The 24847-nt window shown below is 42.4% G+C and overlaps 3 protein-coding genes across 3 annotated transcripts in view; 1 reads left to right on the forward strand and 2 right to left on the reverse strand.

The window, feature by feature from the left end:
- Positions 1-1384: 1384 nt before the first annotated feature.
- Positions 1385-6448, forward strand: rfc3 (replication factor C (activator 1) 3). The gene is made up of 9 exons (XM_003458259.3): positions 1385-1578; positions 3144-3281; positions 3452-3519; positions 3677-3774; positions 3971-4152; positions 4272-4408; positions 4497-4595; positions 4680-4749; positions 4846-6448. The coding sequence occupies exons 1-9, from the start codon at positions 1492-1494 to the stop codon at positions 5035-5037; spliced, it is 1071 nt and encodes a 356-aa protein (XP_003458307.1). The 5' UTR covers positions 1385-1491; the 3' UTR covers positions 5038-6448.
- A 479-nt stretch (positions 6449-6927) lies between these two features.
- On the reverse strand, positions 6928-16741 carry kl (klotho). The gene is made up of 13 exons (XM_003458271.5): positions 15870-16741; positions 14008-14438; positions 13845-13924; positions 13540-13702; positions 13143-13248; positions 12504-12653; positions 12145-12380; positions 11427-11622; positions 11158-11336; positions 10948-11055; positions 10714-10819; positions 10446-10572; positions 6928-7449 (listed from the first exon to the last, which is right to left on the reverse strand). The coding sequence occupies exons 1-13, from the start codon at positions 16587-16589 to the stop codon at positions 7115-7117; spliced, it is 2937 nt and encodes a 978-aa protein (XP_003458319.1). The 5' UTR covers positions 16590-16741; the 3' UTR covers positions 6928-7114.
- A 4598-nt stretch (positions 16742-21339) lies between these two features.
- pds5b (PDS5 cohesin associated factor B) overlaps positions 21340-24847 on the reverse strand; it is a 30612-nt gene continuing 27104 nt past the window's right edge. The window contains exons 29-35 of the mRNA XM_013266133.3: positions 24676-24738; positions 24427-24569; positions 24020-24092; positions 22758-23176; positions 22571-22651; positions 22352-22460; positions 21340-22236 (exon numbers count right to left, since the gene is read on the reverse strand). Of these exons, the coding sequence (XP_013121587.2) occupies positions 22204-22236; positions 22352-22460; positions 22571-22651; positions 22758-23176; positions 24020-24092; positions 24427-24569; positions 24676-24738 (921 nt within the window). The 3' untranslated portion in view covers positions 21340-22203. The remainder of the gene's footprint in view (positions 22237-22351; positions 22461-22570; positions 22652-22757; positions 23177-24019; positions 24093-24426; positions 24570-24675; positions 24739-24847) is intronic.

Consider the following 24847-nt stretch of genomic DNA (forward strand, 5'->3'; position numbering starts at 1 on the left):
AGTACTCAATAAAATCATTAGAATCAGGGTGTGTGGACGAGCATTTCTGATTAAATAACAAGACAAACTCTGAAGCAGATGAGCAGCAGCAGCTAAGAACATGAAACTGGGGTAACATTTCACACAGGTTCATCAAAATTGGACAAAAGTTTGGAAAACTGTCACCTGTCTGATAAGTATTGATTTTTGCTAGTAGGGTCAGATTTTGGTGTAAACAACATGAAACCATGGATCCACCCTGCCTTGTATAAGCAGCTCAGGCTGCTGGTGGTGGAGTAATGGTGTCAAGGGTATTTTCTTGGCACACTTTAGGTCCCTTAGTACCAGCTGAGCATGGTTTAAATGCTACAGACTACTGATCATGTCCATCCCTTTATGATCATAGTGTATGTATCTTCTGATAGCTGCTTCCAGCTGGATAACACACCATGTCACAAAGCTCATATCATCTCAAACTGGTTTCTTGAGCATGAGAAAAAGCTGACTGTACTCAAATGACCTCCAGAGGCATCTCTGATATGTTACCAATGTAAACATATGGACCCATACCACAAAGAACAAAGGCAGTTCTGAAAGCAAAAGGGATCCAAACCCAGTACTTGCAATGCTTTCCTAATAAAGTATATATAGTGTATATTTTCTTCTGCTTTTCTTTTCTTTTTTTACTTTTTCACTTTTATGAATGAGTCAAAAGCAGACTCGTGGGTTTAAAAAAAGGTGTCCTTGACCAGATAATGATCACAGAGATAAAAAACGCAAATAATTGTACAGTCAGCTCCTCCAGAAACCCCCCCCCCCCCCCCAAAAAAAACTACGCACTCATACCTTTTCACTGTGAAATGACAGCTTTGTTTTTGCAGCATGAGATTAACTGTCTCACATTCCTCTGTGATATTGGTCTGTTTTCCTTGAACAAATCCTTGATATCGCTTCCTCCCTTTGGCTTTCACCCAGTACAGCATGTCTCCTCAGCTTCTGTATAGACGATGACATGGATGTCTGTTTCCACCTGGACACGAGAGATGTCACGCATGAGTGGCACAAGCAAAGGTCATCTTGTATAGCCTGTTTAGAGGAATTATACAAAGTTTTAAAGACAAATGTGCTGACTGCGAATGTGTGGCTCCACAGAACTCTCAGTAGTAGTAGCTACAAAGCTAAATAAATCACAGATAAAGTGTATTTTAGAATGTGGAGGAATAAAAAAGACAGTTTAGCGCATTCACAGATTGAATGCGTAATTTTACTGAGTCCTATATATATATAAAAAAATTGTCTGTTCTGTTTTTGGTCTGGTTTGTTTTTTGCGCAATGAAAATTCCGGTTTACCTACGCGCCTGTAGCAAATTTGTCCTCTCCGTCTCTCCGTAGCCGAGCAGGAAACAGTCGCGCGGGTTGCTGTGTGAATAACATTTCGCGGGAGATTAGCAAGCGGCAGTGTGTCTGCTGTCAACACGGACGACTGTAACGTTTTACTGAATCCAAAACAGAATGAGTTTGTGGGTGGACAAATATCGTCCGTCGTCCCTCGGGAAAGTGGACTTTCATAAAGAGCAGGCGGCTCAGCTCAAAAAGCTGGTAAGAGAAATAAGCTCCTCCATGCTAACTGTTTATTCAGATTGGCGGTAGCGTCGTAAATAATGCTGCATATGAGCTGGCATGGTCGTCAAGTTTAGCTTTGCAAGACAAGAGATTTACTGAGCTGGTTGAGAGGTTTTTGTGTCCAGCTTGCAAAACAACCCCATTCATGTTAACGTATGCGTTAGTAGCTGTGTGTAACTTGTTCCACTTTGACACTATAATGGAGCCAGCACCTGAAAGTATTGACCAAGAAGGAAAAGAGATCCCTGTATCTGATGGAGCAAATTACATTTTAATAAGGCTCCACATCCACTTAAAGATGATCTCATCCTCTCACACTTTCTGTATACACATCACATCACACACACCATCCTTTCCTAGACAGAGTATTGTGCACACACAACTTGTGTTTTTGAAGTGCTTGTTCACATATGTTCATCGTTTAGGAGGTAATATTCATACTTTTTGTGTTTCTTATTCTATTCATGTGAATACTTGAAAATGGTGTGTGCCAACATACAGTTTTCATGAGAAAATTTAATCCACTGACGTCTTGGTCATGAGTGTAATGGTAATATTGAGCTTTTAATCATTCCATCCATCCATCCATCTATCCATCCAAACTATTGTTCTTCCAAGTTGGAGTGATTGCATGGTGCATATCTTTTATGACTTTAAAAAATAATTAGGTGCACAAGTTTGAATTTATTTTAGATTTTCTCTCATCTCTGAAGAGTTCATTTAAATTGGTTGATTCTTAGCATGAACCCGGCTTTTGAGCATAGTCCACAAAAGGGTTGAGTTTAGCCAGAAGCTTTTAGCAGTTTAGCCTGCTTTCCCAAACCAGCTTTGGTTTATTTTTGGGATGATTGTCCTGTTACAGCACCAAGTTTCAACCATCTAGATTTTGGATGTAGTCCCCCTTCTTCATTATTCCATCCACTCTGTGCAGTGTACCGCTACCACTGGCAGATCTTTAATTACTGACTTCTTTGGCGTTTTCCATTGTTCTAAGTATTGGTCAGTCCAATGAGTGTTGTCAAACAAATCCTTTCTATGCTGGCAAAGAGAAACTACCAGTTGTAGTCGATCGTGATAACTAATGAGAAGTTAATAGGCCTGAAGTTAACATTCAGCACCATAAATAAAATACATTTAAACTTGTTCACCCAATTCTTGTTTTTTGGGTTGTTGTTTTGTGTTTTGGTAATTTAAGACGTATACTGCACAACTTTTTTACGCTGGAGAAACAAAATCCCAAAATAACCACGACACCTGACCTTGATAATTCATGAGTTGATGTAAACTCCTGAACAAGAACAGCTAAGAAAAAGTAATATAAAAAGGTATATAATATACTGTAGATCATGTAAAGTAAAGTTTAATAACATTTGTGATGTTTTCTTTGCATGCAGAGCAGTGTTGCTCTCATTAGCAACATAACGCAATGTTGGTAATATTTAAAAGCAAAGATATAATGGCAGATGGCTGATTCTTAAAAAAAAACTTCACACACAAGGAAAAAAGAAAGAAAAACTACAAATTTTGTGTTAATGTTTCAGGTTCAGTGTGGTGACTTCCCACACTTGTTGGTGTACGGTCCATCGGGTGCAGGCAAGAAGACTCGCATCATGTGTCTGCTGAGGGAGCTCTACGGTCCTGGGGTGGAAAAGCTTCGCATTGAGCACCAGACCATTGTGGTAAGAGAGAAAATAATTAAACAATCGCTTTCCCCAAGTGAATAACTTCCGTAAAATACACCTTTCACATGCTGTATTTAGAGTCACATCTCTGATCAATCTTCAACTTAAATTTAGACTTACAACTTAAAGATTTAGTTGCATTCTCAGTTTGTGGTTTTTGTCTGCAGGCTCCCTCAAAGAAGAAAATTGAGATTAACACCATAGCCAGCAACTATCACTTGGAAGTAAATCCAAGGTGAGGAGATTTTCTTACTTGATAGTTACACTCCTATATCTCAGGGAACTGCTTTACTTTTTCCCTCCAGTACATGTGACAACTATAGTTGCTATAAAAGGCCTTTTTGCTTCAGCTATAATGTTTCTTTATTGTATTTCTGTTCTGTGCTGTACAGTGATGCAGGGAACCAGGACCGTGTGGTGATTCAAGAGCTGATCAAAACTGTGGCACAGTCTCAGCAAATCCAGTCGAGCACACAGAGAGACTTTAAAGGTAGAAGTGTGCTAATTTAGCCTGTAGTGAAATATATGAAGACTTAACTGTTAAGACTAAAAATGTAGACTTGTGGGATTATGTTTTATCTGTTATCTGTGAACTTATTTCACCTATTTACCATTTCGCTCTGTGAAGTCAAAGCATCTACCTGTTACATATTTAGCAATTGGCACCCTTATTTTCTTTTTCTCAGTGGTGTTGCTAACAGAGGTGGACAGACTGACGAAGGATGCCCAGCACGCTTTGCGTCGGACGATGGAAAAGTACATGGCCACCTGCAGACTCATTCTCTGCTCCACCTCTACTTCCAAAGTCATCGGGCCAATTAGGAGCCGTTGTCTGGCGATTAGAGTTCCTCTGCCGAGCATAGAAGAGGTAAGACGGACATGGCGTATTGTGGCGTGCTCTTACTAATGAACATTATTTGGAACTTGTGTTTTTCTTCATTGAGGTAACTTTTTCCCTTTTTCTCTGCCGTCTTCTTGTTTTTTAAGGTTTGCAGTGTTCTTACATCCGTCTGTAAAAAGGAGGGTCTCGTCCTCCCACCTGAGCTGGCCAAACAAATCAGCGAAAAATCTGGTCGCAACCTCCGTAAAGCGCTGTTGATGTGCGAAGCCTGCCGAGTGCAGCAGTAAGTTGTGGCAAAACTTACCATTTTCTTTCTTACGTTGCAATTAAAGCTAAACACCTACTTATTTAGCATATCTTATTATTCACAGGTATCCATTCTCAGTGGACCAAGACGTCCCGGAGACAGACTGGGAGGTTTATCTTAGAGAAACGGCTAATGCCATCGTCAGCCAGCAGACTCCTCAAAGGTACATGTGACAGAGATTTGGTTCTGTTAGAGATCAAACTTGTGGAGATACTTTGATGAAAATTCCCACCCGTGTTTGTTCCAGGTTGTTGGAGGTCCGAGCCAGACTGTATGAGCTCCTGACCCACTGCATCCCTCCTGAGATTATCATGAAGGTATCGTTTACTTCACCTTATCTCCTGTAAAAGTGCAGTTTGTGGTTGTCTTTAATGTAAAGGCTGTAAAAATTTCCTTGTCCATTCCTCTAACAGTGTCTCGTGAAAGAGTTGCTTAATAACTGTGATGGGCAGCTGAAGACGGAGGTGGCTCACATTGCAGCCTACTATGAGCACAGACTACAGCTGGGGAGCAAAGCCATCTACCACCTGGAGGCATTCACTGCCAAGTTCATGGCCATCTACAAGAAGTTCATGGAAGATGGTCTGGATGCGATGATGTTTTGACTTTAAATGGACTTTAAATAGACCGATATTTTTCTGGTCAGGAGTTTAACAGCTGCGTTTTTGTTTGTTTGTTTTTTTCACAATACTTTTCTTTGTTGCCTCCACAACTTTCACTGGACTTGAGACAGGCTTCTTTTTAGGCATTGTGGTGACGCTGACACAGTTTACCCCACAAGAAGTCTTACAGTTTCTGGCTTTATGGACAGTTGCCCAAAACCCTCAGCACTAAAAGCTGTTAGTAAACTTTGAGCTCTCGGTGTAGTCGTGTAAACCACTGATAGGGTGGTGTGACGACCCCCCCGGAAAAAAAAAGTTTTCACATTGTACTGAACAAAACAATAAATTGCTTTGATTACAGAAATTCTGATCTGTATGCTGTATGGATGTGACCAAATCTATAATTATTATCGTAAACACTGAGCCTTTTTTTAACCTGAAATCGAGATATTGATGCATGGTACGTATGGGCAAAGGGGGATGTAACGCATCATATTTCAGGATGAGTCAGCCTGTAGTAAATGGATAACAAGATTGCCCAAACTAGGGTGAATAAAATTACAGATGGATGATAAATTCATTCATGTATGCACAGCTTGCTGAAGGTCCCTCCACACCATTTCCATCGGGCCTCAGTCTGGACTTTGGGTCATTGGAGCACTTTCTTTTCTTTTTTCAGCCTCTCTGATGTACATTTGTTGCTGTGTTTGGGATCGTTGTCCTATTGCATGTCCTAATTTCACCAGAATACTTTGGCATACAGAGGAGTTTGTGGCCACTTCACGGTCCCGTGGCTGCAAAACGAGCCCAGATCATCAGCCCTCCACTAGTTAGTATGAGGTGTTTGTGCTGATATGCTATTTGGCTTTTGTTAAAAGTAATGCTGTGCATTATGGCCAACATCTGCATTTTGGTTTTTCCTGTCGAAAGAAAATTGTTCCAGAAGTCTTGTGGTTTGTTCAGATGCATCTTTGAAAACATGAGCTGTGCTGCCATGTTCTTTTTAGAGAGAAGAGGCTTTCTCCTGGCAGTCCTTCCAAAGATGCTGCATGTGTTCAGCCTTTTTCTAATTGTACTGTCATGAACTCTAACATTTAACATGCTAACTGAGGCCTATAGAGTCTGAGCTGAAAACTATACGTGTAAACGCACAGCTGAGTGCTCCAGAGCAGCAAACTGTCAACATTTCCGCTTTTACAGAGGAGTTACTCTTGCAACCTACTTTATTCCTGTGGAAGTAGTAAGAGTGTACTTAGTTTTTCACAGGACTGCATAGATTCCTGTGAAAACTTTCTTTTTCACAGCTGTACGTACTGTATGTAAAGGCAGCTGGAACATGGGCAAACAAAGACGTAATGCAACATGTTTCCAGGGTGAGCCAAACCACGTGTGCTGCAGGTATGTAATTATATAACTGTGGGATGTAACCACATGAGTTCAGGACACACAAACAGAGATTCACTTGCACTAACAAAAATGGCCAAACTAATGCAAATAATCCAAAAAAGCTGAATTATAGAGCTTAATTTACACTTTTTGTTAAGTGTCCAAATAAATAATTACATGTCTTTTAAAAGCTGACTGTCCTGTAATCTTTCTTGTTAAACTCAAAGTAACTTAGAGGTGGAATGAATTTGGTTTGTGTCCTGCGTATCAAAATTAATTTTGTGACTGTCAGACCTTTTGATCCCAAATCTGACATGTCTGTGCAGCTTCATTTGTGATTCTCTTTCAGCAACTTCTTAGTTCTTGTAGCATTTACTTAATTTTGTTTATTTACTACTTGTCTTGGAGAAAGAATGTGTCACCCTGGACAGACCATTATTTAGGGACTTGTTAATCCTCTGCACTCTCTCCACATTATAAAAACAAATAGACGTATTGGAGACGTGAGATTATCTAAAATATAAATGTTTATTAACACCAGCATTACTTAGTGACATATAAAGCCTAAAATGTGAGGCTGATTGCAGCATGTCTTTAATCAGACCTCCTTTAGCATCAAATCCAAACTATTACAGTCTGAACAGACTGCACTGCTGAACAGCAGGCACACTTTGGGTCAAAGCAGCTCCTGACATCAGTAACGTTCCTTGTGTCTCTTGGCTGTATAGTAAATGATGAGGCCCAGGGTGATCAGCACCCCTGAACCTACCAGAGTCAAGAAGCCCACCACAGGACTCTTGCCCAGGACGTGGCAGCTACGGCAGGGCGGTGCCAAACTGGGACACAGCTGTGGCTCTGCTCCTTGAATTGGGAAGCCGTTATGCTTGATGATGTTCCGATAGTTGGAAAGAGAGGCTTTGACAATGACTTCCTCGTGGACTTGGCCATACAAGCCGAACCCCGGGTCTCTCTGATCGTTCAGGGCATAGGCAAAGTAACCCTTCAGGTTTACACCATCCAGAGTGTATGCTGTGGAGGACAGAGGAGAAAAGGCAGCATGTTAGATACTGAGTCTTCGTTTGGCTGCTTCCTTTAACGGTCACCACAACAGATCATCTGATTCTATCTCAAACTCTTACAAGTAGAGATGGCACGATACCACTTTTTTATGTCCGATACCGATATCATAAATTTGGATATCTGCCGATACCGATATGAATCCGATATAGTGTGTTTTTTAATCAATAAAACTGTTTTTTTAATATCTTGCTGCATTTTGTATAAGTTCATACTCAAGTTTAAATAAACAACAACACTAAAGCTATTCTGTTATACCTGTATGTAAAAAATACACTGCGCCCAAAATATTTCATAGTTCAGCAATACTGATCAATCTAATAAACTTAAACCTACTCCATCCTCCCTATTCTGGTATTTTAAAGAGTACTTAGCAGAAATATTAACCAACCTAACTAATAGGGTTGCAAACTCCCAGCAAAAAAAAATATGGAACCACCCCCCACCCTCCACCTCATGATGCTTAATCGATGTAATCAACTTTAATTTGATGCAGTGTGAAAAAAAATGAACAGAAATAAATTATTTTTCAAGAATAATTAAATAGATTCAACATCTTTCTTCAACAGAATTGCAGACTGCACAGATGGTACCTCCCCAAAGGAAAAAGTACTATAGCTTACTAGGGTATATTAGACTTAACAGTTACTATATACAGTAATGGACTTCTATACATTTTACATCAGATTAAAACTTTGGGTGTAAGATTCAGATAATTATTTATTAAAAGCGAGACATTTTAAATGAGAATAAGAAAGAAAAGTATGTCTTTGTGCCCCCTTTTCCCTGTTCATGCCCTATCGGCCCCCCTGGCTGCACTTTGCTAGATCCGCCCCTGCACAGTTACCAGCCGTCAGCTACGTAGAAAAGGATCCTGGTGTAGAAAGTAATATTAAATAAATTCTAACAACAGCTTATCAAGCTTAAACGTGCTGCTGTTGTTCAGCCGCTGGTTTCCTCTTTCTGGTGCAAAGTGGGCCAAAAACAAAGAAGAGAGACGGACTCGCGACAGAAAAGCCGATCAGCTGATCATTGATCAGTTTCAGGATTGAAGTACTGGCAGGAGAGGGAGAGAGAGAGAGAGAGAGAGAGAGGCAGTCGCTCCATATATCGGTTGTTAAGCTTAATGCGGGAACGCTTTACAAACATTCAGAGATGAACTTACACACTTGCTTTACTTCTCTCTGGGATAACTTCCTCGGAGATGAAATGCTGGTTTGGTAGCGAGGCTACAAATACACACAGCCTCTATCACATGACGCACACTGCTCCGACGTGCTACGGTTATGAGCCGAGTTACACCGTGTCGCAAGTTTTGTGAGGTGCTTTTTTGATATTTAATGGATCGGATTACATTTTTTATTTCTCGCCGATATCCGATCCAGTAATTTACGTCAGTATCGGACCGATACCGATACCTAATATCGGATCGGTCCATCTCTACTTACAAGCCTCCATAAATCTTCTCCAAGGTCTTTGTCTTTTCCTCTTGAGTGACAGGAGAAAAGAAAAAACGTAGTCAGTCTCTGACCTAATCCCACCCCCACCTTAAACCCATCTGTCTCGCTGTCCTCGTACATGTCCTGCACCTCGCTCACATACTTCTCTGCTGCTCCTGACTTTCTTGTTGAGTACCACAGTTCCTCTCTTGGCACCCTATCCAAGAGAGGAACCTCAGCACCTTAGCTGTACTTTCCTGGTCATCTTCCTCTACCTCCCAGTCTTCTGCAACCTTAGATATTCCCTATACGAATAAATGTAAATAAAACATTAATGCCTTAACAGCCAACAACACATAAATATATTGGTTATTCTATAATTCATTAACTCAAACATATACAGCTAGATATTGCACTACATTTGAGCTTCATGAGCTTAATAAAAACTGCTATAATCTGTGTATATAAACTGCTTCTTTTTTATGAAAAAGACCAAATAAGCATAGATGCTGTCGCCGTATTAAGAATAAGTTACCCACAGACGCTCTCCTTACAGCCTGTGATAACAGCTGTCCTACCAAGTGAAGTAAAAAAAAAATTTCTAGCTATAACCTCCAGCCTAGGTTGGCTAAGCGATTGACCTTGACCTTCACTATTGACGCCCAAGGTCAAATGAACTTGAAAAATAATTTCGACAAACCCTCTTGAGCAATATATCATATGAAACGGCATAGTGAGTAGCAGCACAGCACACTTTTTTATGTCACAAGGACTCCATAAGGTTTTGCAAAATCACACCCTGCATGAATATATCCTATAAAAGTTTTTACATCTTATAGAAGCCAAAGATTTTAGCCAGTTCTGCTCCAGTCATAAGGGTAAAGATAATTAAATACACCATTTTAGTATATAATTCTTCAAGGTTATAGGTCAAATCAGGGTCACAAAAATTAGGAAAAACCCTTAGTTTCCACTGGTCATCTCCAAACTTTAAACCAGTATATTAGTGACTGGAGGACATATTTTCAGTACAACATTATATGACACAAATAACTTAATATACTATATTTTCATATTACCAATGCTGACATCAGCATAAAACAAAGTTTAAGTGTAGCTCTTTCTCTTCGGGGGGCTGCGCTGTCTGAGTGCTCTTGTTATTTCCTGTACTTTGCCAAAAGTCAAAGTGCATGTGAAAATATCTCTCCAGTCACTTTTCTTAAAAAAAAAAAGTGGCTCCAGCAACACCACAAGATATCATCCTTTGGTGTAACAGTAAGCTTTACAAGGGCAGGGACCTGACTCAAAAGTTCAGCGTGGACTGTGCGTGCATCTCTGTTGATATTTGTGTTTGCAGTTACGTGGGTCCAAGTCAGCTGACTGACCTGGGATCAGTGACCTAAATAGCTGTCTAATAATTAAACTGTATTGAGGCCACAGAGGGGAGAAGACTTCATCTCTACAGGATTGTAAACAAGTTGCATGACATTAATCACAAAATAGTCTCACCTTTAAGTGCCTCGTTGATATAGTTGTACAGGTAGTAAACTCTCAGGCTGTCCTTGAAGCGGGCTGGATCTTCCTGGACCCCGTTAGCCATCACATAGACGGGTACGTCGCTGTAGTGCTCTTTCACCTTACAGAGCAAAAAAAAAAACCAGAGCCTCTTATGCTGCTATTACACTGAAACAACATCTGACCTGAAAGTTTTAATCCACTCAGTATAAAAACACATAACTGCAAGAGTTGCACACCACAACCATCACAACAGTCTTACCCAGTTAAGGGCTTTCCTCAGTCCCCAGGGCACGACAGGTCGTGGGGACATGATCCACGTGGTGTCTATCATGTGTTGGACTTCAAGCATTGCTGTGTAGGTGTATCTGCAGATGTAGAAAATAAAAAGTGACTAAACAACTTCCTATTAGTTAATAAATAAGTTCTGATGAGCCTGGATAGTGTTGAAGTCATATTAAAACAGAGTGGAGTGTCCACAGGAGTGAGGTCGTACGAGTCTTCCTTGGCGTGAGTCACAAGCTTGGTACTGAAGTGGCTGATGGCAAAGAAGTCGTAAGTCCCTTTAACCAGCTGTCTGACCTCCTTATTGAAAACCGGCAGTCTGTGGGAGCACATAAAATATAACTAAAACTTAACTGCGTACACTTAAGTATTTCTCACGAGGCTTTAAAACTGTACCACACTGTGAATGAAGGATTTGTACTCGAGTGAGTTCAGCTGCCGCAGCCAGCTCCTCATCCCCACAGGATAGTCCCCACTGCCAAAGATTGGCTCTGCGAACCAGCCGACGCAGAAGTCTAAAACCCTTTTAGCCGGCTCCACGTCTTTTCGGCTGAATGAAAATGCCGGCTCCACCCAGTCCATATGCAAAGCCAGAGACACCTGATATTACACAAAGCATGCCAAGTCCAGGTGAGCATTTGAGACTATTTCTTTCTCCTGGTGTCCACACAGAACCAGCACTTCACTGACCTTTCCTCCCTGTGCATATCTGAACTCGCTGTCATAAGCACGCCAGGCCAGCGCGTGAGCCCGCAGCATCTCGTGGCCCTCCTGGTAGCTCACCATCTCATCGTTTGGTTCGTTCAGGGTGATCCATATCTTCACATAGGCCCCTAGCTCTCTGTAGCAAAGCCTGGCATAGTCTGCAAAGGCCTCTGGCGTCTTACTGTTACGAGGGAAAACAATATCTACATTAAGAAACTGAAATGGAAGTAATCTTGCTGCTCTGATATATCTAATAACAATAAGTATATACACAGTATAAGTATATACTGTGGCTCAAGACTTTTGCACAGTGCCGTATTTGAAAACACTCAGGCACTTACATGTGATTTCAAAAAATAATAATAAATAATGGTGGATTTCAATCCACTGTAAAAACAACGTCAGATGTCACTAATGGAGTTAAAAATGCCAGCACATCAGACTTTCAAATATTGGGATTGCTGGTTTTAGTATCTCTTTATTACAGGAAGAGAAAACACGGAGCAGTCAGCGATCACGCAGGTGAAAACATGGACAAACTGTTCCTGGAAACATCGCCGCATGTTTGCTTTTATATCACACCACTCTGCCGATTACTGTAAGCTGTAATAAACCATGACTCATAGAAATTAACGTGTATTTGTTCTTTATTCGGAACAAATTTTCAAGCTCAAACGGTGTTTATATAAGCGCTCTGTCTGACCTGTTCAGCCACCTGTTTGCAGTATCCAGCGGGGCCGGCAGGCTGCTGCGCTGGCGGGTGTGGTGCCAAAGAGTGACCACAGGTGTGACATTAGCCTGGAGCAGCTGACGTGCGAAACAGCGATAGTACCCCAGCAGGGTGGTGTTAGGATGAGCCACATCCCCTGTAGGCACCAGAGCTGACCAGTTGAGGGAGAAGTGGAAGTGGTTTACTCCAATCTGCCTGATTTCTTCCACCTATGGAGAAGAAGGAGGAGGGATACACACTGAAACCAAGAAACCTCCCTCGAACCTTTACACCTTTACAAGCTGTAACCAAAAAAGAGCCCAAACAGGTGGCAGGTGGGTAAAACGGCCAACCTGCTGGCGGATGGTGGCATAATCGGCACAGTGTGGGGTTCGATGAAGAGGCGGCGGGCTGAAGCCCTCCAGCTTCAGCAGCTCTCCGTTGTTGGAGATGTTCCAGAGGTAAACGTTTGGGTCTGCAAACTGGGTGGGCGTGGTCTCCACCTGTGCGAATAACGATGTAAACGATCACAGCAGTTTAGCAGGATGACTCAGTGGGTTTATGTGGTTTATGATTAAGAGAGGATTCATTGCTGTCCCTGTTTCTAAGCTGGACTTTTTCTCCATAAAAAACACAGGCTCGAAGTAATGTAATCCACATGATGCAAGTTCGACCTCGGCAAGAGAAATACTTTTAAAAAAGATATTATAATCACTGCATAAATCTTTAAAATGTCCAACATAGCCGTGATATGTTAGACATGAGCCCCACAGATGGTAAAATGATAAACAGGTCCATTATCAGGTCTATTCTGAATCCCTGAATCAAAGCTGAGACAGTTAAGTTAATATTTTCTTGAGTTGACATCTCCAAAGAAGCGTTCTAATCGGCTTTCATTCATTATCCAACCTCTGTCCTTTGGCCCGCCACGACTTCCGCATCCACCTGCAAAACCACCTGCAGTGCCTGCATGCACAAACACCCACACACACCTGGATTGAGTTGGCCGACACACCCCAGGCAAAATCACAGGGGAAGGCTCCTTGTACTGGTCTGTTCTCGGGAAGTTCTGGGAAACCATTGCTCTGGATGACGTTTCTGTAGGAATGATGACAGCAGCACAAACTCTCTTCCTTTATTGTGTCTCTTTACTGTGCTTGTAAGACATAACTGTGATTTTATCAAAAGAAAAGGAACTTTTCCACTACATGAAGGAAGTGGAAAAGAGTTGTTGGTGTGGCTCATCAGGTTTATCTCTCTGTAGTGACCTGCTGTGCTGCTGTACGGCATTTTATTATCATAATAACTTGTTCTGCAGTTGGAGGAATTCAGCAGATACCTGCACAAACCGTGCTCCCTTGTCTAAAACGATAAGAACTGAACACGTGCCTGTAAAAGGTGGCAGATGTCTTTGGCTCCCTCTTCATGTCAGGAGTGTTGAAGTCCACATAGTAAAGCCCCCGTCGTATCCCGTATTCTCTGTGCCACTCAAAGCCGTCTATCAGAGACCAGGCAGTGTATCCAATCACGTTCACTCCATCTATGACGATTGCTGGATTACAAACACAACAGCGCAGATGGCCCATATTTAGCTTCAGTGTGAAGATATCAGATCGCCATTGTTTTTTTGACCACTTATGCTGATATGAGAAATGTTATGATATGAGAATGTCAATGCACGACACTGGACTTACACTTTAGCGCCTCGGCGATGAACCTCTTGAGGTAGTACATGTGTTTTGGGTCTTTTGTCTTGGTGTTGCCGAGGACGTACCTGCGTGGAAACCAAGACGTTCAACAGAGACATGAAGTGGCATCAAAGAGGTGCAGTGCAATCAGCAGAGCGTCTACACCTACCAACCACTCTGCACCACAAAGATGGGGGGGTTGTCATACTCCGCGTTGACCCAGTAGAGCAGCATCCTCAGGTCCAGATCCTCCTGCTGCCCAAACTTGAGGCTGTCGTTGATCAGATGGAAGCTCAGCGCCGCTCCGTGAGAGAGGGCAAAAAAGTCAGCTGTTCCTTTCACCTGTTCACTTTCTTCCGGTGTGAAGGAGGGCAGACGTGAGCCCAGCCTTGACTTCATGCAGGGGGGGTAGTCCCCATCTGTGAACAGCGGCCGGGCGAACCAACCCAGAACGTGGTCTAGGGAGCACTGACATTCCCTTAGGCTTTCCAGGCGAGTGCGGCTGGGCTTGATCCAGTGAGAGGCCAGCGCCATGGACAGTTTGCCATGCTGTCGTGGACGGTAGTGGCGGTCGTAGAGATGCCAAGCAGCTGCGTGAGCCTGGAGGAGGGAGAAGGACAGAAAAAGAGGGGAGATGGGTGGATGGGATGTAGGCATAAATGCTGGGAAGGATGACACAAAACAAATATAACATTAATAATATTAAATATTATAAGGACTTGAGATTTATTATTTTCACAGCAGCCCAGAAACAAATACATTGTTACTCATGAGAGCAGCTCGATCAAATATTCGTTCCCACACAATCAGGTTATCCACGATGATGGATTTTATAGATTAACAGTTTAAAACAAAAAAAACTTGTTATTGCTCTACCAGCTTCGTCTTCATGTAGGTCGTACATTTCAAGCATCTACACTCCAGTAAACAAGACCATAAAAACAAGATATACATCATTTTTAAGAGAGTCCAAATCCAAATAAGCACGGCAAGCCAAAGCCACGAGTTTCACTGTCAGCAGGTCGGTAAAGATCCTCAGGCAGAAAATGATGAGGAGTTACTCATGGAGCTGACAAAAATTAAGAAAACAATCAACATAGTAAGATGTTTGTTTCTGTGAGGTTTCTGTCTGCGATAGTTTTGCTTATTTGTCAACTAACGTGTAGTCAGCAGGATTTACAAAGACGTTATATATCAAATAATTACATGTTTTGCAAGTATATTTATGACTCTGTGTGATTGTACCTGCAATATAATCAATCCAGTCCTTTTTTTCTTTATAGTACTGTGATGTTATATTGTTGTTGCAATTTCTTGGCTAGATCTTGCTTGAAAAAGACTTTTGTAACCCTTTAAAGACTAAACTGTGAAATAATGGCATACATAAGTTTTAATCTGTATCAAATTTGCTACATCTAGCTTTTTGTTTTGTTTTTTGTTTTTGTTTTGTTCTTTTTGGGGGGGGGGGGGGGGGGGGGGGTGCTTTAAAATGGATTTCCCATTAACAGAAATGTTCTTTATGTCCCAAACTGACAGATTGGATGGAAACAAGTCATTTACAATAAATACTACAGGCAATCTTAGTTTAAGTGTTATAAATGATTTGTTGGCCTGTACTCTGTCAAAAATATCTCCCCTGAATGATATCAAGTGATTTTGAGAAAGAACATTCCCATCACAAGGCATAAGCTCAAGTCAGTTTTTGGTAAAGTGACTGTTATATCACTTTATATCTTCCTAAAATGTCTCATTGACATTAAAAATGTCCTTTTTATGGGAGAGCTGGCCCAGAGAGCAGAAAATGTAACAAATATAACATCAAAGTTCCATAAAGATACTTTAAGTATTGGATTGGTTACAGAGTCATAAGGATACTTACAAAACAGGTAATTTCTTTCTTTCTTTCTTTTTTTTTTTTTTTTTTTTTAGAAATAACCCCTTCAAATCCTCTTAAATAAAGTTGTTTTAATAATGTAAGCACATATTTTAGATATTAAAAAAAAACCCCAGAGAGGAACAACATAGAATCACCTTGAGCAGGTTGTGTCCAACCCGGAATGGAAGATCAGGGTCGTTCTTTATCCCGGGAGCCACCACTCCGGTGCCATATCCGTGTCTCGCCACCACAAACGGGTTATCGATGGTGATCCAGTACTTTACGTCATCCCCGAAAGCCTGGAAACAGAAATCGGCGTAGTCTTTGAAAATTCCCACGACCTCTGGGTTGCTCCATCCGCCGAGGGTCTGCTGCAGGTGGTCTGGCAGGTCCCAGTGGTAGAGAGTGACCACCGGCTCCACGCGGATCTCCTTCAGCTTCTTAATGAGCGTCCGGTAGTAGTTGGTGCCGATTTCGTTGTAACTGCCACGGGTACCATTGGGAAAAATCCTGGACCAGGAGAGGGAGAATCTGTAGTGGCTGACCCCGAGCTGTTTAATGGCTCGGATGTCAGCGTTGATGTTGTGGTAGCTGTCGCTGCCCACGTCTCCGGTGATCATTCGGGTGCCGCCGCGCGTAAAAGTGTCCCAAATGGAGAGCCCCTTCCCGTCCTTTTCGAACGCGCCCTCCACCTGGTACGCGGCCGTGCCCACCGCCCATATGAAGTCCTTGGGGAAGGTGTCATAGAGGAAAGCCTTGTCTCCCGGATAGGGCAGCCTATTGAAGCGACCCCAGGTTTTCAAGCCAGCGTTAGGCTTTGCGGTCACGGGGGTGAAGAAGCCAAGAAATGTCACGAAGGTGAGCAAAGCCTTCATGGTGGCCGTCAATACTGGCTTTGGATGTCCAGTTTTGTCCCTTAAAGGGGTTCTTATTTAATCATGCTTGGAGCTTTTCAGTGACTAAACACGGGACTGTGGAGCGCAGTCAGCCAGCTGTGAACCCACCACACGCCGCCTCTCCAAATCTATCAATTATTAGCCAAAGCACCTGACGCAACGAGCTCTCCAGGCACAACATGATGTTAAGAGCCCTAAATGGCCAATCCTTTGCTTAGCCGCATTATTTTTAGCAACAACTGATGGGACATGGATACATTAAATATGCTTGTTTTGTCTGTTCAAGCAAGGCCGCAGTTTGGCTTTTTTTTTTTAAAGTCTAGATGTGATAAAGTATTCACAGCACAGGAAAGGAGAGTGACCCAGGTGTAACACCCCTCATACAATCCCTATTATTATGCATCCTCAGCTGGCACATAACCTCATAACTGTATCCCAGTGTCACACATCAAGCGCAATAAAAGCCCATCTACATTTCTCACCGGATCCGGTTCACTCAGGACCCCACACAGAAAGAGGACGATGGAGAAGGGGGTGAAGAGGAGATATATGCAAACAGCAGAGTGAGTGTACCCTGCAGCACATCACTTCCTTATCTTCCCGCTCTCAGCTGGGTTGCTTGGAAACTCAGGCCTCTCTTGCTGTCGGCTATTTTGGTTCATATAGCTGCTGCATAAATATGTGAAGAGACATGAGTCTGTTGGTGCTGCTGGCAGCTTCCAGCCTGACACTCCAAATCTAACCTGACCTCGTTAACCTACACCAGTGTCTGCATACAGTATTAATGCCACAATCACATTTCAATGCAGATAGTTTAAAGAATATAAAGACAGCAAACAAATATGTCAAAATAATTTAAAAAAGCATTTCTAATCATACTTGTTTTCTTTAGAAAGAATGCATTATTTATTATTCCTATTTGCACACAATAAGAACGTTATTTCGTTTTATTGAGCCATTGCACAAACCACCACTGTGCAGTGATGTGCTTTATCTTATGTAATCCTCACAGCTTGTAAAATCAAGATAAAATTGAGGGTTGTCTTTGGACCTTGGTCTGCAGTGCTAATAATTCTGTCCTCATCTGTACAAATGTAAACAAATATGAAAATAAGTCATAAACCATATCTCGTAAGGAAATGTATAACTCGATCAAAGAAAGGCTCTATAAAGATGGTATGAGAAGAGTTTGTATAGAGACAGTTTGTCTCATGTTGACTCTCCTGACACGCGAGTGTTCAAACGACCGTCTGGACCAGTTAATCAAAATTTTAACAAGTGACAGATTTAGTGTCACTTGTTAAGCTCAGCGTTCACATGCTGAAATCCAGATTAGTGACATCAAATGAAGCCGGATCCATACTGTGAGAAGGATTTTCAGTTTCAGCTTTTTCCTTCTTTGCTTCCTTCCAACCCTCAATTGTTCATCCAGCTAAGGTCATGTGGAGGCTGGTGCATACTCGATCTAAGACTGGGCCAGTGAGGTCTTTATGGAATAAAGCAACCATTATCCTCATTACTGGTTAATCTAATGGGAGGTAAGAAATGTGTGCACACCTTTAACAAACTGTTTTCCTCATTCAGCTCTGTGCATTTGGTCAGGGACGTTGGAGATGACAGTGTAAACGCTGCTCGTCGGTGCTGCTCAGCTCAGCGGGGGACAGAAGTGCATGCTCTTGTCATTTATTGAATTTGCCTTGAAAGGCAGGTGGTTTATCTAATGCAGGGAAACAGACTCAGCCGGCAGTCGAACAGTATGTGATTAAGGCCTGGCACGGACCATAACCCGAAGGCAGATTGTGGTGTGTGGGTGTTTTTCCACTGAGCTGGACTACGCTGCAAAAGTTCAAAACTCAAGTACATGTGCATAAGCAACGAGGAGCACAGCTTGCCTCATAAACAACACGGGAAAAAGAGCAACACTGGACGCATAGCAGCCTGAGAGTGCACAAACACTGGACTGGACAGTGTGAGTGTGCTTTGACTCTCTGCAAATAAATCATTTAAATACACAGACAATCCACATCTGATGCTGCTTGATGTCCACTCCGACAGCAGTTAAAAGTGCAATCTTCATGATGGGTTAAAATTTAGTTAAGAAGGACACTGACTTATCTGTTTGCATCACCTTAAAAACCTGAAATCTGCTGACGTCAGTCCATGGATCCTGAAACTAGCCGTGTTACAAATCCTAGCAGACACCACCTGCACATGTCTGAGTGTGCAAGGCGTTAATACATAAACTACACAGTTTTTTTTTTAAAGCATCACCTCACAGGGTGTTTACTGTAAGATGCATTAGATTACTTTGCTCAAAGAAATGAAGAGAAGATTTTATACAAACATCAGATCTAAACAAAATCATCAGCCCTTTGAGGGCTGGATTCATAATCTACAAAAATCAGAATTACTAGCTGAAATTACAGGCTCATCCAGCTTGCATTATACTGTGGCTCAGTTGTGTATGTGGCTGCATTGCAAACCCAATAAGGATTCTGATGAGACAGCAGATGGTGTCCCGGGGGACCCTCCCCCCCAGACCTGGATCAGAGTACCAGTGAGCTCTATTTGGTGATGTCAGTCACTGATTCATAACATCCCAGAGGTTCTTAATTGGATTCAAGTCTGGGAAACGTGTGTCAGTCAGTGGCTTCAGTGTCTACATCATCCAGGAATTGAGTAAACTCTGACAACATGGGCTGGACAGTCTCTTTCACCAGCATCAAATGACGCCGGGTCTTAGGATATCATCCCAGCGCCTATGAACAGTCACAGCAGTCTGTGTGACCCTCCCAGGAAATCCCTCCTCCTCCCCAGTGCAGACATCCTGGATAATGTTTCATGGGGTGAAACGTTTCATGTGCTCAGTGTGAACCTGCTGTCCTCTGTGAAGGGGATGGGTCCAGTTCTGGTGTCTTCGAGCAAATGCCAGCTGAGCTTTGAGGACAGGTCCAGATAAAAAAATGTGAGGCCCTCTAACTGAGCGTGTTTGTGACAGTGTGCTCAGATATATGCACGAGTAACCTGCTGGAGGTCATGATATAGAGTTTACGCCTTTCTCCGGCTCTGTGCAGTTCTCCTTGTGTAAGCGCTCATCTCGTAGCATCTTCTCCACACTGTGCTGGGAGGCAGAACATATGGATGTATGATCCTGAAGGATCTGGACTACCTGTGCACCCTCAATATGCAGCAGGTACTCATAACAAGGACACTAACAAAAAAGCAAGACTGGAGAAAAATCAGTCAGGAAGGATACAGCAGTGATCTGTGGAACCACCTGTAAAAACCATTTTCTTTTGAGGGTTTTCACCTGCTGTCACTTTGTATCGAAACAGATGAAGTAGATTTCTGCTCTCTGACTGGACTGATTAAAATCCCTGACATTTAACTACTTGTTATACTATACTGTGATAATCGAATGTTCCCTTTTGAGACTCATCCGTGACCCATATTTAGTGTTCTGGCTGAGGTAGGAGGTTCTCGTCCAAGATTTTACACTACATGCCCCCATGGATGAGTCGTTCTGTACCTTTAGCAAAAAAACAGTCCCAAAGAGCTTGACGGAGGAGATGGCGATCTTCGGGTCATACTCCACATTTCTCCCCCACAGCACTTTCTCCTTCTCTAAATTGTTTAGACTGACAAACTTGAGTTGGACCTGTACATACGCCCTCTTAGACAGGGGGACTTTGCAACATTTCAATCCATTACAGCTTAACACGTTACCAGTGGTGTTCTTGGTGGTTGTGGTCTCAACTGCCTTCAGATCATTAAGTTTGTAGTTTGGGCTGACCCACCACATTTTCTATAACCATCCTCACCCCATGAGGCAAGGCCTTGCATTGGATCCCCAGACTGAGGGCGGCTGATAGCCATTTCATACATCTTTCATTTCCAAAAGAATAACACCAACAGTCACCAAGCTTCATGATGATGGTCTTCTAGTCTATCCCAGTCTTGTCCCTGAAGTCCTTTGACAGCTATTTGTCCTTCCCCATGATGGGGGAGAGGTTGGAAGATGTTGATGCTGTGAACAGGTGTGATTTACACACATATGCTGAGATCAGGAATATCTGTAGTGGACTGATTGGGACACAGACATCTGTGGGAGCCAGAATTCGGGCTCGGTTGCAGAGGATCAAATAGTTATTTCACTCCATTTAGAATTTTTGTGTTTTTTCTGGATTTATGGTTGATATGCTGCTGCTCGAACAACTAGAGACTGTTCATTTCTTTGAGGAAACTGACAAATATATCATTTCCCTCACTGTATGCACAACTGGCATTTAGAACATGACGTCCATGAGCACAGGGAACAGCTGGTAAAATTGTCAGTACTTCCTAAATTTTAGGATTTTAAAACCCTTCTACAACCACCTGCCTAACAATGAGGAGGCCCCCCTCACTTTGCCATAAAAGCTCCGACCCGGTACCTTTGGGGCGGTCTTGTGGTGTCATGCATAATCTGATGGATTTGATGTCAGGTGTCTGAGCAGAGACACACCTTAGTATCCAGCAGTTTTAAAGTTATGGTTAAACAGTGCAGTTGTTTGTTACTGACATTAAATGTGTTTACATAACTGTTTACAACTGGATATTATACAATCCCTGGCTCGACCTTTTCAAACATCCTTAATAGCTATAATATCTCTATTCACGATCCCATCTGGCATCAGAGCTAATCATACCGATAAAGCACAAACCACGTCAAAGTAAAAGAAAGAGAAAATGAACATGTCAGGTTTTTATAGAGAATTATATTGATACAATGGAGGGTCTGACTGGGTGGATGTGAAGCCAAGTTAATCAGCAGTGACAAAAAACCCCCCCAAAAAACAAAAAACTACAACACAGCTGCTCATGACTTCCTTCTATCAGCAAGTACAAACCTAAAAATGAGACGCACACTACAATCGTTTCCAGAAGCAACTCTACAGTCGGACATCGTTCTGACATTTTCTTTTTCAATATATGGTTTTAAAAAAAAGTTTTTAATATACAGAGCTGTAAACAAAAGAGCATGTTTTATTTCTTTTTTTAAAAGTAAATTCACACAATTAACGTTACATTTAAAAAAAAAAAAAAAAAAAAAAAAAAAAAAAAAAGGTAATGGTTAATCTCTTTCAGTTTTTCAAAGTGGGACACGGAGGGAGGTTTGATAAGCAACACTGCTTTTTGGGAGCACTTTTAATAATATGAGCGGGTAAAGGCTTTACAGCATCCTCCCAGTCAGCGTCAAACACAACAACAGAACATGAAACAGACATAAGAGACTATTTACAAGAGCGATCTATTTTTTTTTCCTTTGTTTTTCCTCGTTAAAATCATTTCTACTTAATGTGGCTTAACGTCATCACAATGCAGCACAAAGCAACAACCCACAGCTGACGATGCGGATGTATTGATGTAGTGTGCACGTGGAATATGCAAGTGTGTAAAGTCGGTGTAACAGTAGGAGCGTCGGCTTATGAAAAGTTTTAAAAAGTTCAATGTCCATTTATTTTGTTTCGTTCTTGCGTCATTCCTCCGTGACTATAGAGGAGACGTGCCGTCTTCTTTTGTCCTCTGTTTTTGTTTTAAAGTTTTTTTTAGCTCATCTTCTTCGCCCAGCTGCCTTCTTGCGACCCTGAAATGAAAAAGGATGAAAACTGAACAAATAACCAAGCATATAAACTCCTTTAAAATACTTTGAATTGTTTTAAAAGACACTAAAATGGATGTGACAACACTTGACCTAGTACCCTCGGTGTTGGCTCGTCCTCCTCTTCCTCCTCTTCTTCCTCCTCCTCCTCTTCATCTTCTTCCTCAGACTCATCCTTAGTGGCAGCTGCCTTCCATCGGCCACCGCGCCTGTATCCGCGGACAGAACAGGAACAGCTTAGTGTGCAAATATTACATTTTGTGCCCTTGGAGGAGCAGTCGCAGTCGCTGATGTGCAGTTTTGCAAAAGCGAATCTTACGTTGGCTTCTTGGCCGCCGGCTGAGCCGATTTAGGCGGACGTCCTCTCCTTTTCTGCGGCGTGGACTCTGCCGAGTCAGATCTGTCGAATGAAGACAAAAACAAAACGACTTCCATCAAAAACGAAGCTTGCTGACAGAACTGTGAAGCACATCTCGCGTTTCTGCGTGCGCCGGCTGTTTTCGTACCCCTGTGATCGTCGTGGCGCCCTAGCTTGCCTTCCTCCCCTGGTCTTCACCTCCATGTTTTCACTGCTCCTGTCGTCGTCCTCGTCTTCATCCTCTACTTCCTCCTCACCCCTCTCCTCGTCCTCCTCCTCTTCCTCCTCATCCTCCTCGGGTGGAGGAGCTGCCTTCTTTCGCCCCCTCCTCCCTTTGGCAGGCGTGTCCTGACTGGGCGTAGCAGACTTTGGAGGCCGGCCCCTGCGGCCTTTCTTGGGCGGACTGTTCTGTTCGTCCTCCGGCCGGTTGTCTTCGTCCCACGGGTCCTCAGAGTCAGCCGCCGCGGTGGTGTTGGCGGTTGCCTTCTTACGTCCACGCTTCGGCTTGCTCTCCTGGTCATCGCCGGAGGTTACGCCCCGTTTACGACCCCGGGGCTTTTCGATATCCTGCACACAAACACGTTGTTCACCATTTCTTTGTTTCACAGTAAAAGACAAACTGAAATTCAGTTTTTACAGCAGCACAAAGGAAAGGAAAAAGAAAAATGGTGTACAAAGTAGAGAGATTAGAGATCTTTGGAGTGGTTTCTCACACGTGATTGGTGAATAGATCTGTAAGCAATAACACACAGAGCCCTTCTGTGACCTTACCGAAGGCTGAAAAATTACGCAAGTCGTCTCAATTCCTGAAGTTAACCCTTCTAAAACTCAAACTCAGTGAGAAACTCATGCGAAATGCTGATTTTTGCATAAAAAGATACCATTACTTTTTTCTGTTGTTTGTTTTGAAAGGAAGAATTTCTGAGTCAGATGAAATCATGCGTGCAAGTCAATAATGATGGTTTACACAATTTGTACACGTTAATCTAGTCTCGACTTCAATCCAGCTGGTGTTTGCACAGTCGAATCATAAAGCAGAGACACAGGGATTTACGACAGGCAGCACTCTGCCGAATCACGGCAACGCTCCCTTCACTACTTTCCATCAGCTTCAGTATAATCTTTTATCACGCTTTTGCTTATTTGCTTTTGTTTTACTTAAAAACAAAACAAAACAAACAAAAAAAACACCTCACACTATAAAGAATAACTTATAATCTTTGCATTTAGATTACAGTCGTTTCAATTTCAATCAAGGTTGTAACAATAACTACTCCTATAGACTTTTCCAACACATATTTTAAACAATACATCCTGTTAAGATCTCATCAGAAATGAAGATGTGATCGCCACATCGACGTTTATCTTCTAAACAATCAGTCTCGCACCGCCTAAAGGAGATTTGAATACCTTGTCGACACTGTCTGCTCTCTTTAGGCTGATGTCCTCGTTTTCACTGTGATCCATCTCTGTGCTGTCATGCCTGAAAAATAACATCAATCATTACTTGTTACCATTTTAGTTACAAGCAACAAAGGGTGCAACAAGTGACAGTCTCCTGAATTTTCAACATTTCAAAATGATCCATAGACACTACAATATTAGAATGAAACACCAACAGTTATATGACCCCCCTATGAGCAAGTGCTTGGCAACAGTGGGAAGGAAAAACTCACTTTTAACAGGAAAAAGCCTACGGCAGAACGGTTAAATATGGAAACACTTACATCCTACATGCAAATGAGTCTTTCATCAGACTAAAATATTACTGATATTAAGTTTTCTGAGTGTGGGAGTCTTGCTTTTATATCTCCTACCTGCTTTTGCTGCGCTGTGGAGAGCCCGGGTTGGACGAGGAGTCGTTACTGGTGGTCTCCATACGAGAAGCTTTACTCTGGAGCTGTTTGCCCGCTGATGACAAGGGCTTGTTTACCGCCCCCAAAACGTTAGCCGACTTGGGCTTAAAGAGGAAGGAGAGGTGGTCAGAGTGGAGCAGTGAGCTGGATGTGTGATCCAATCAACAAAACTAGTGAGCCCACATTATCATTTAAAAAGCTCGAGCTTACCTTTCCTGGTGTGAAGAATGCCTTCATCTCTGCTGGGAGATAATTTTTTGTGTTGCTGAAGTTCTGAAAGAGAGAGGCAGAGAGAACAGCAGCAATTAAAAGAAAGCAGAAACACAAGCTGAAGGCTCATAGCAGACGATCTCATTAGACAAAACATACCTACTTTTTTTGT

The sequence above is a fragment of the Oreochromis niloticus genome, linkage group LG10, assembly GCF_001858045.2.
Source record: "Oreochromis niloticus isolate F11D_XX linkage group LG10, O_niloticus_UMD_NMBU, whole genome shotgun sequence".
Lineage (NCBI taxonomy): Eukaryota > Metazoa > Chordata > Actinopteri > Cichliformes > Cichlidae > Oreochromis > Oreochromis niloticus.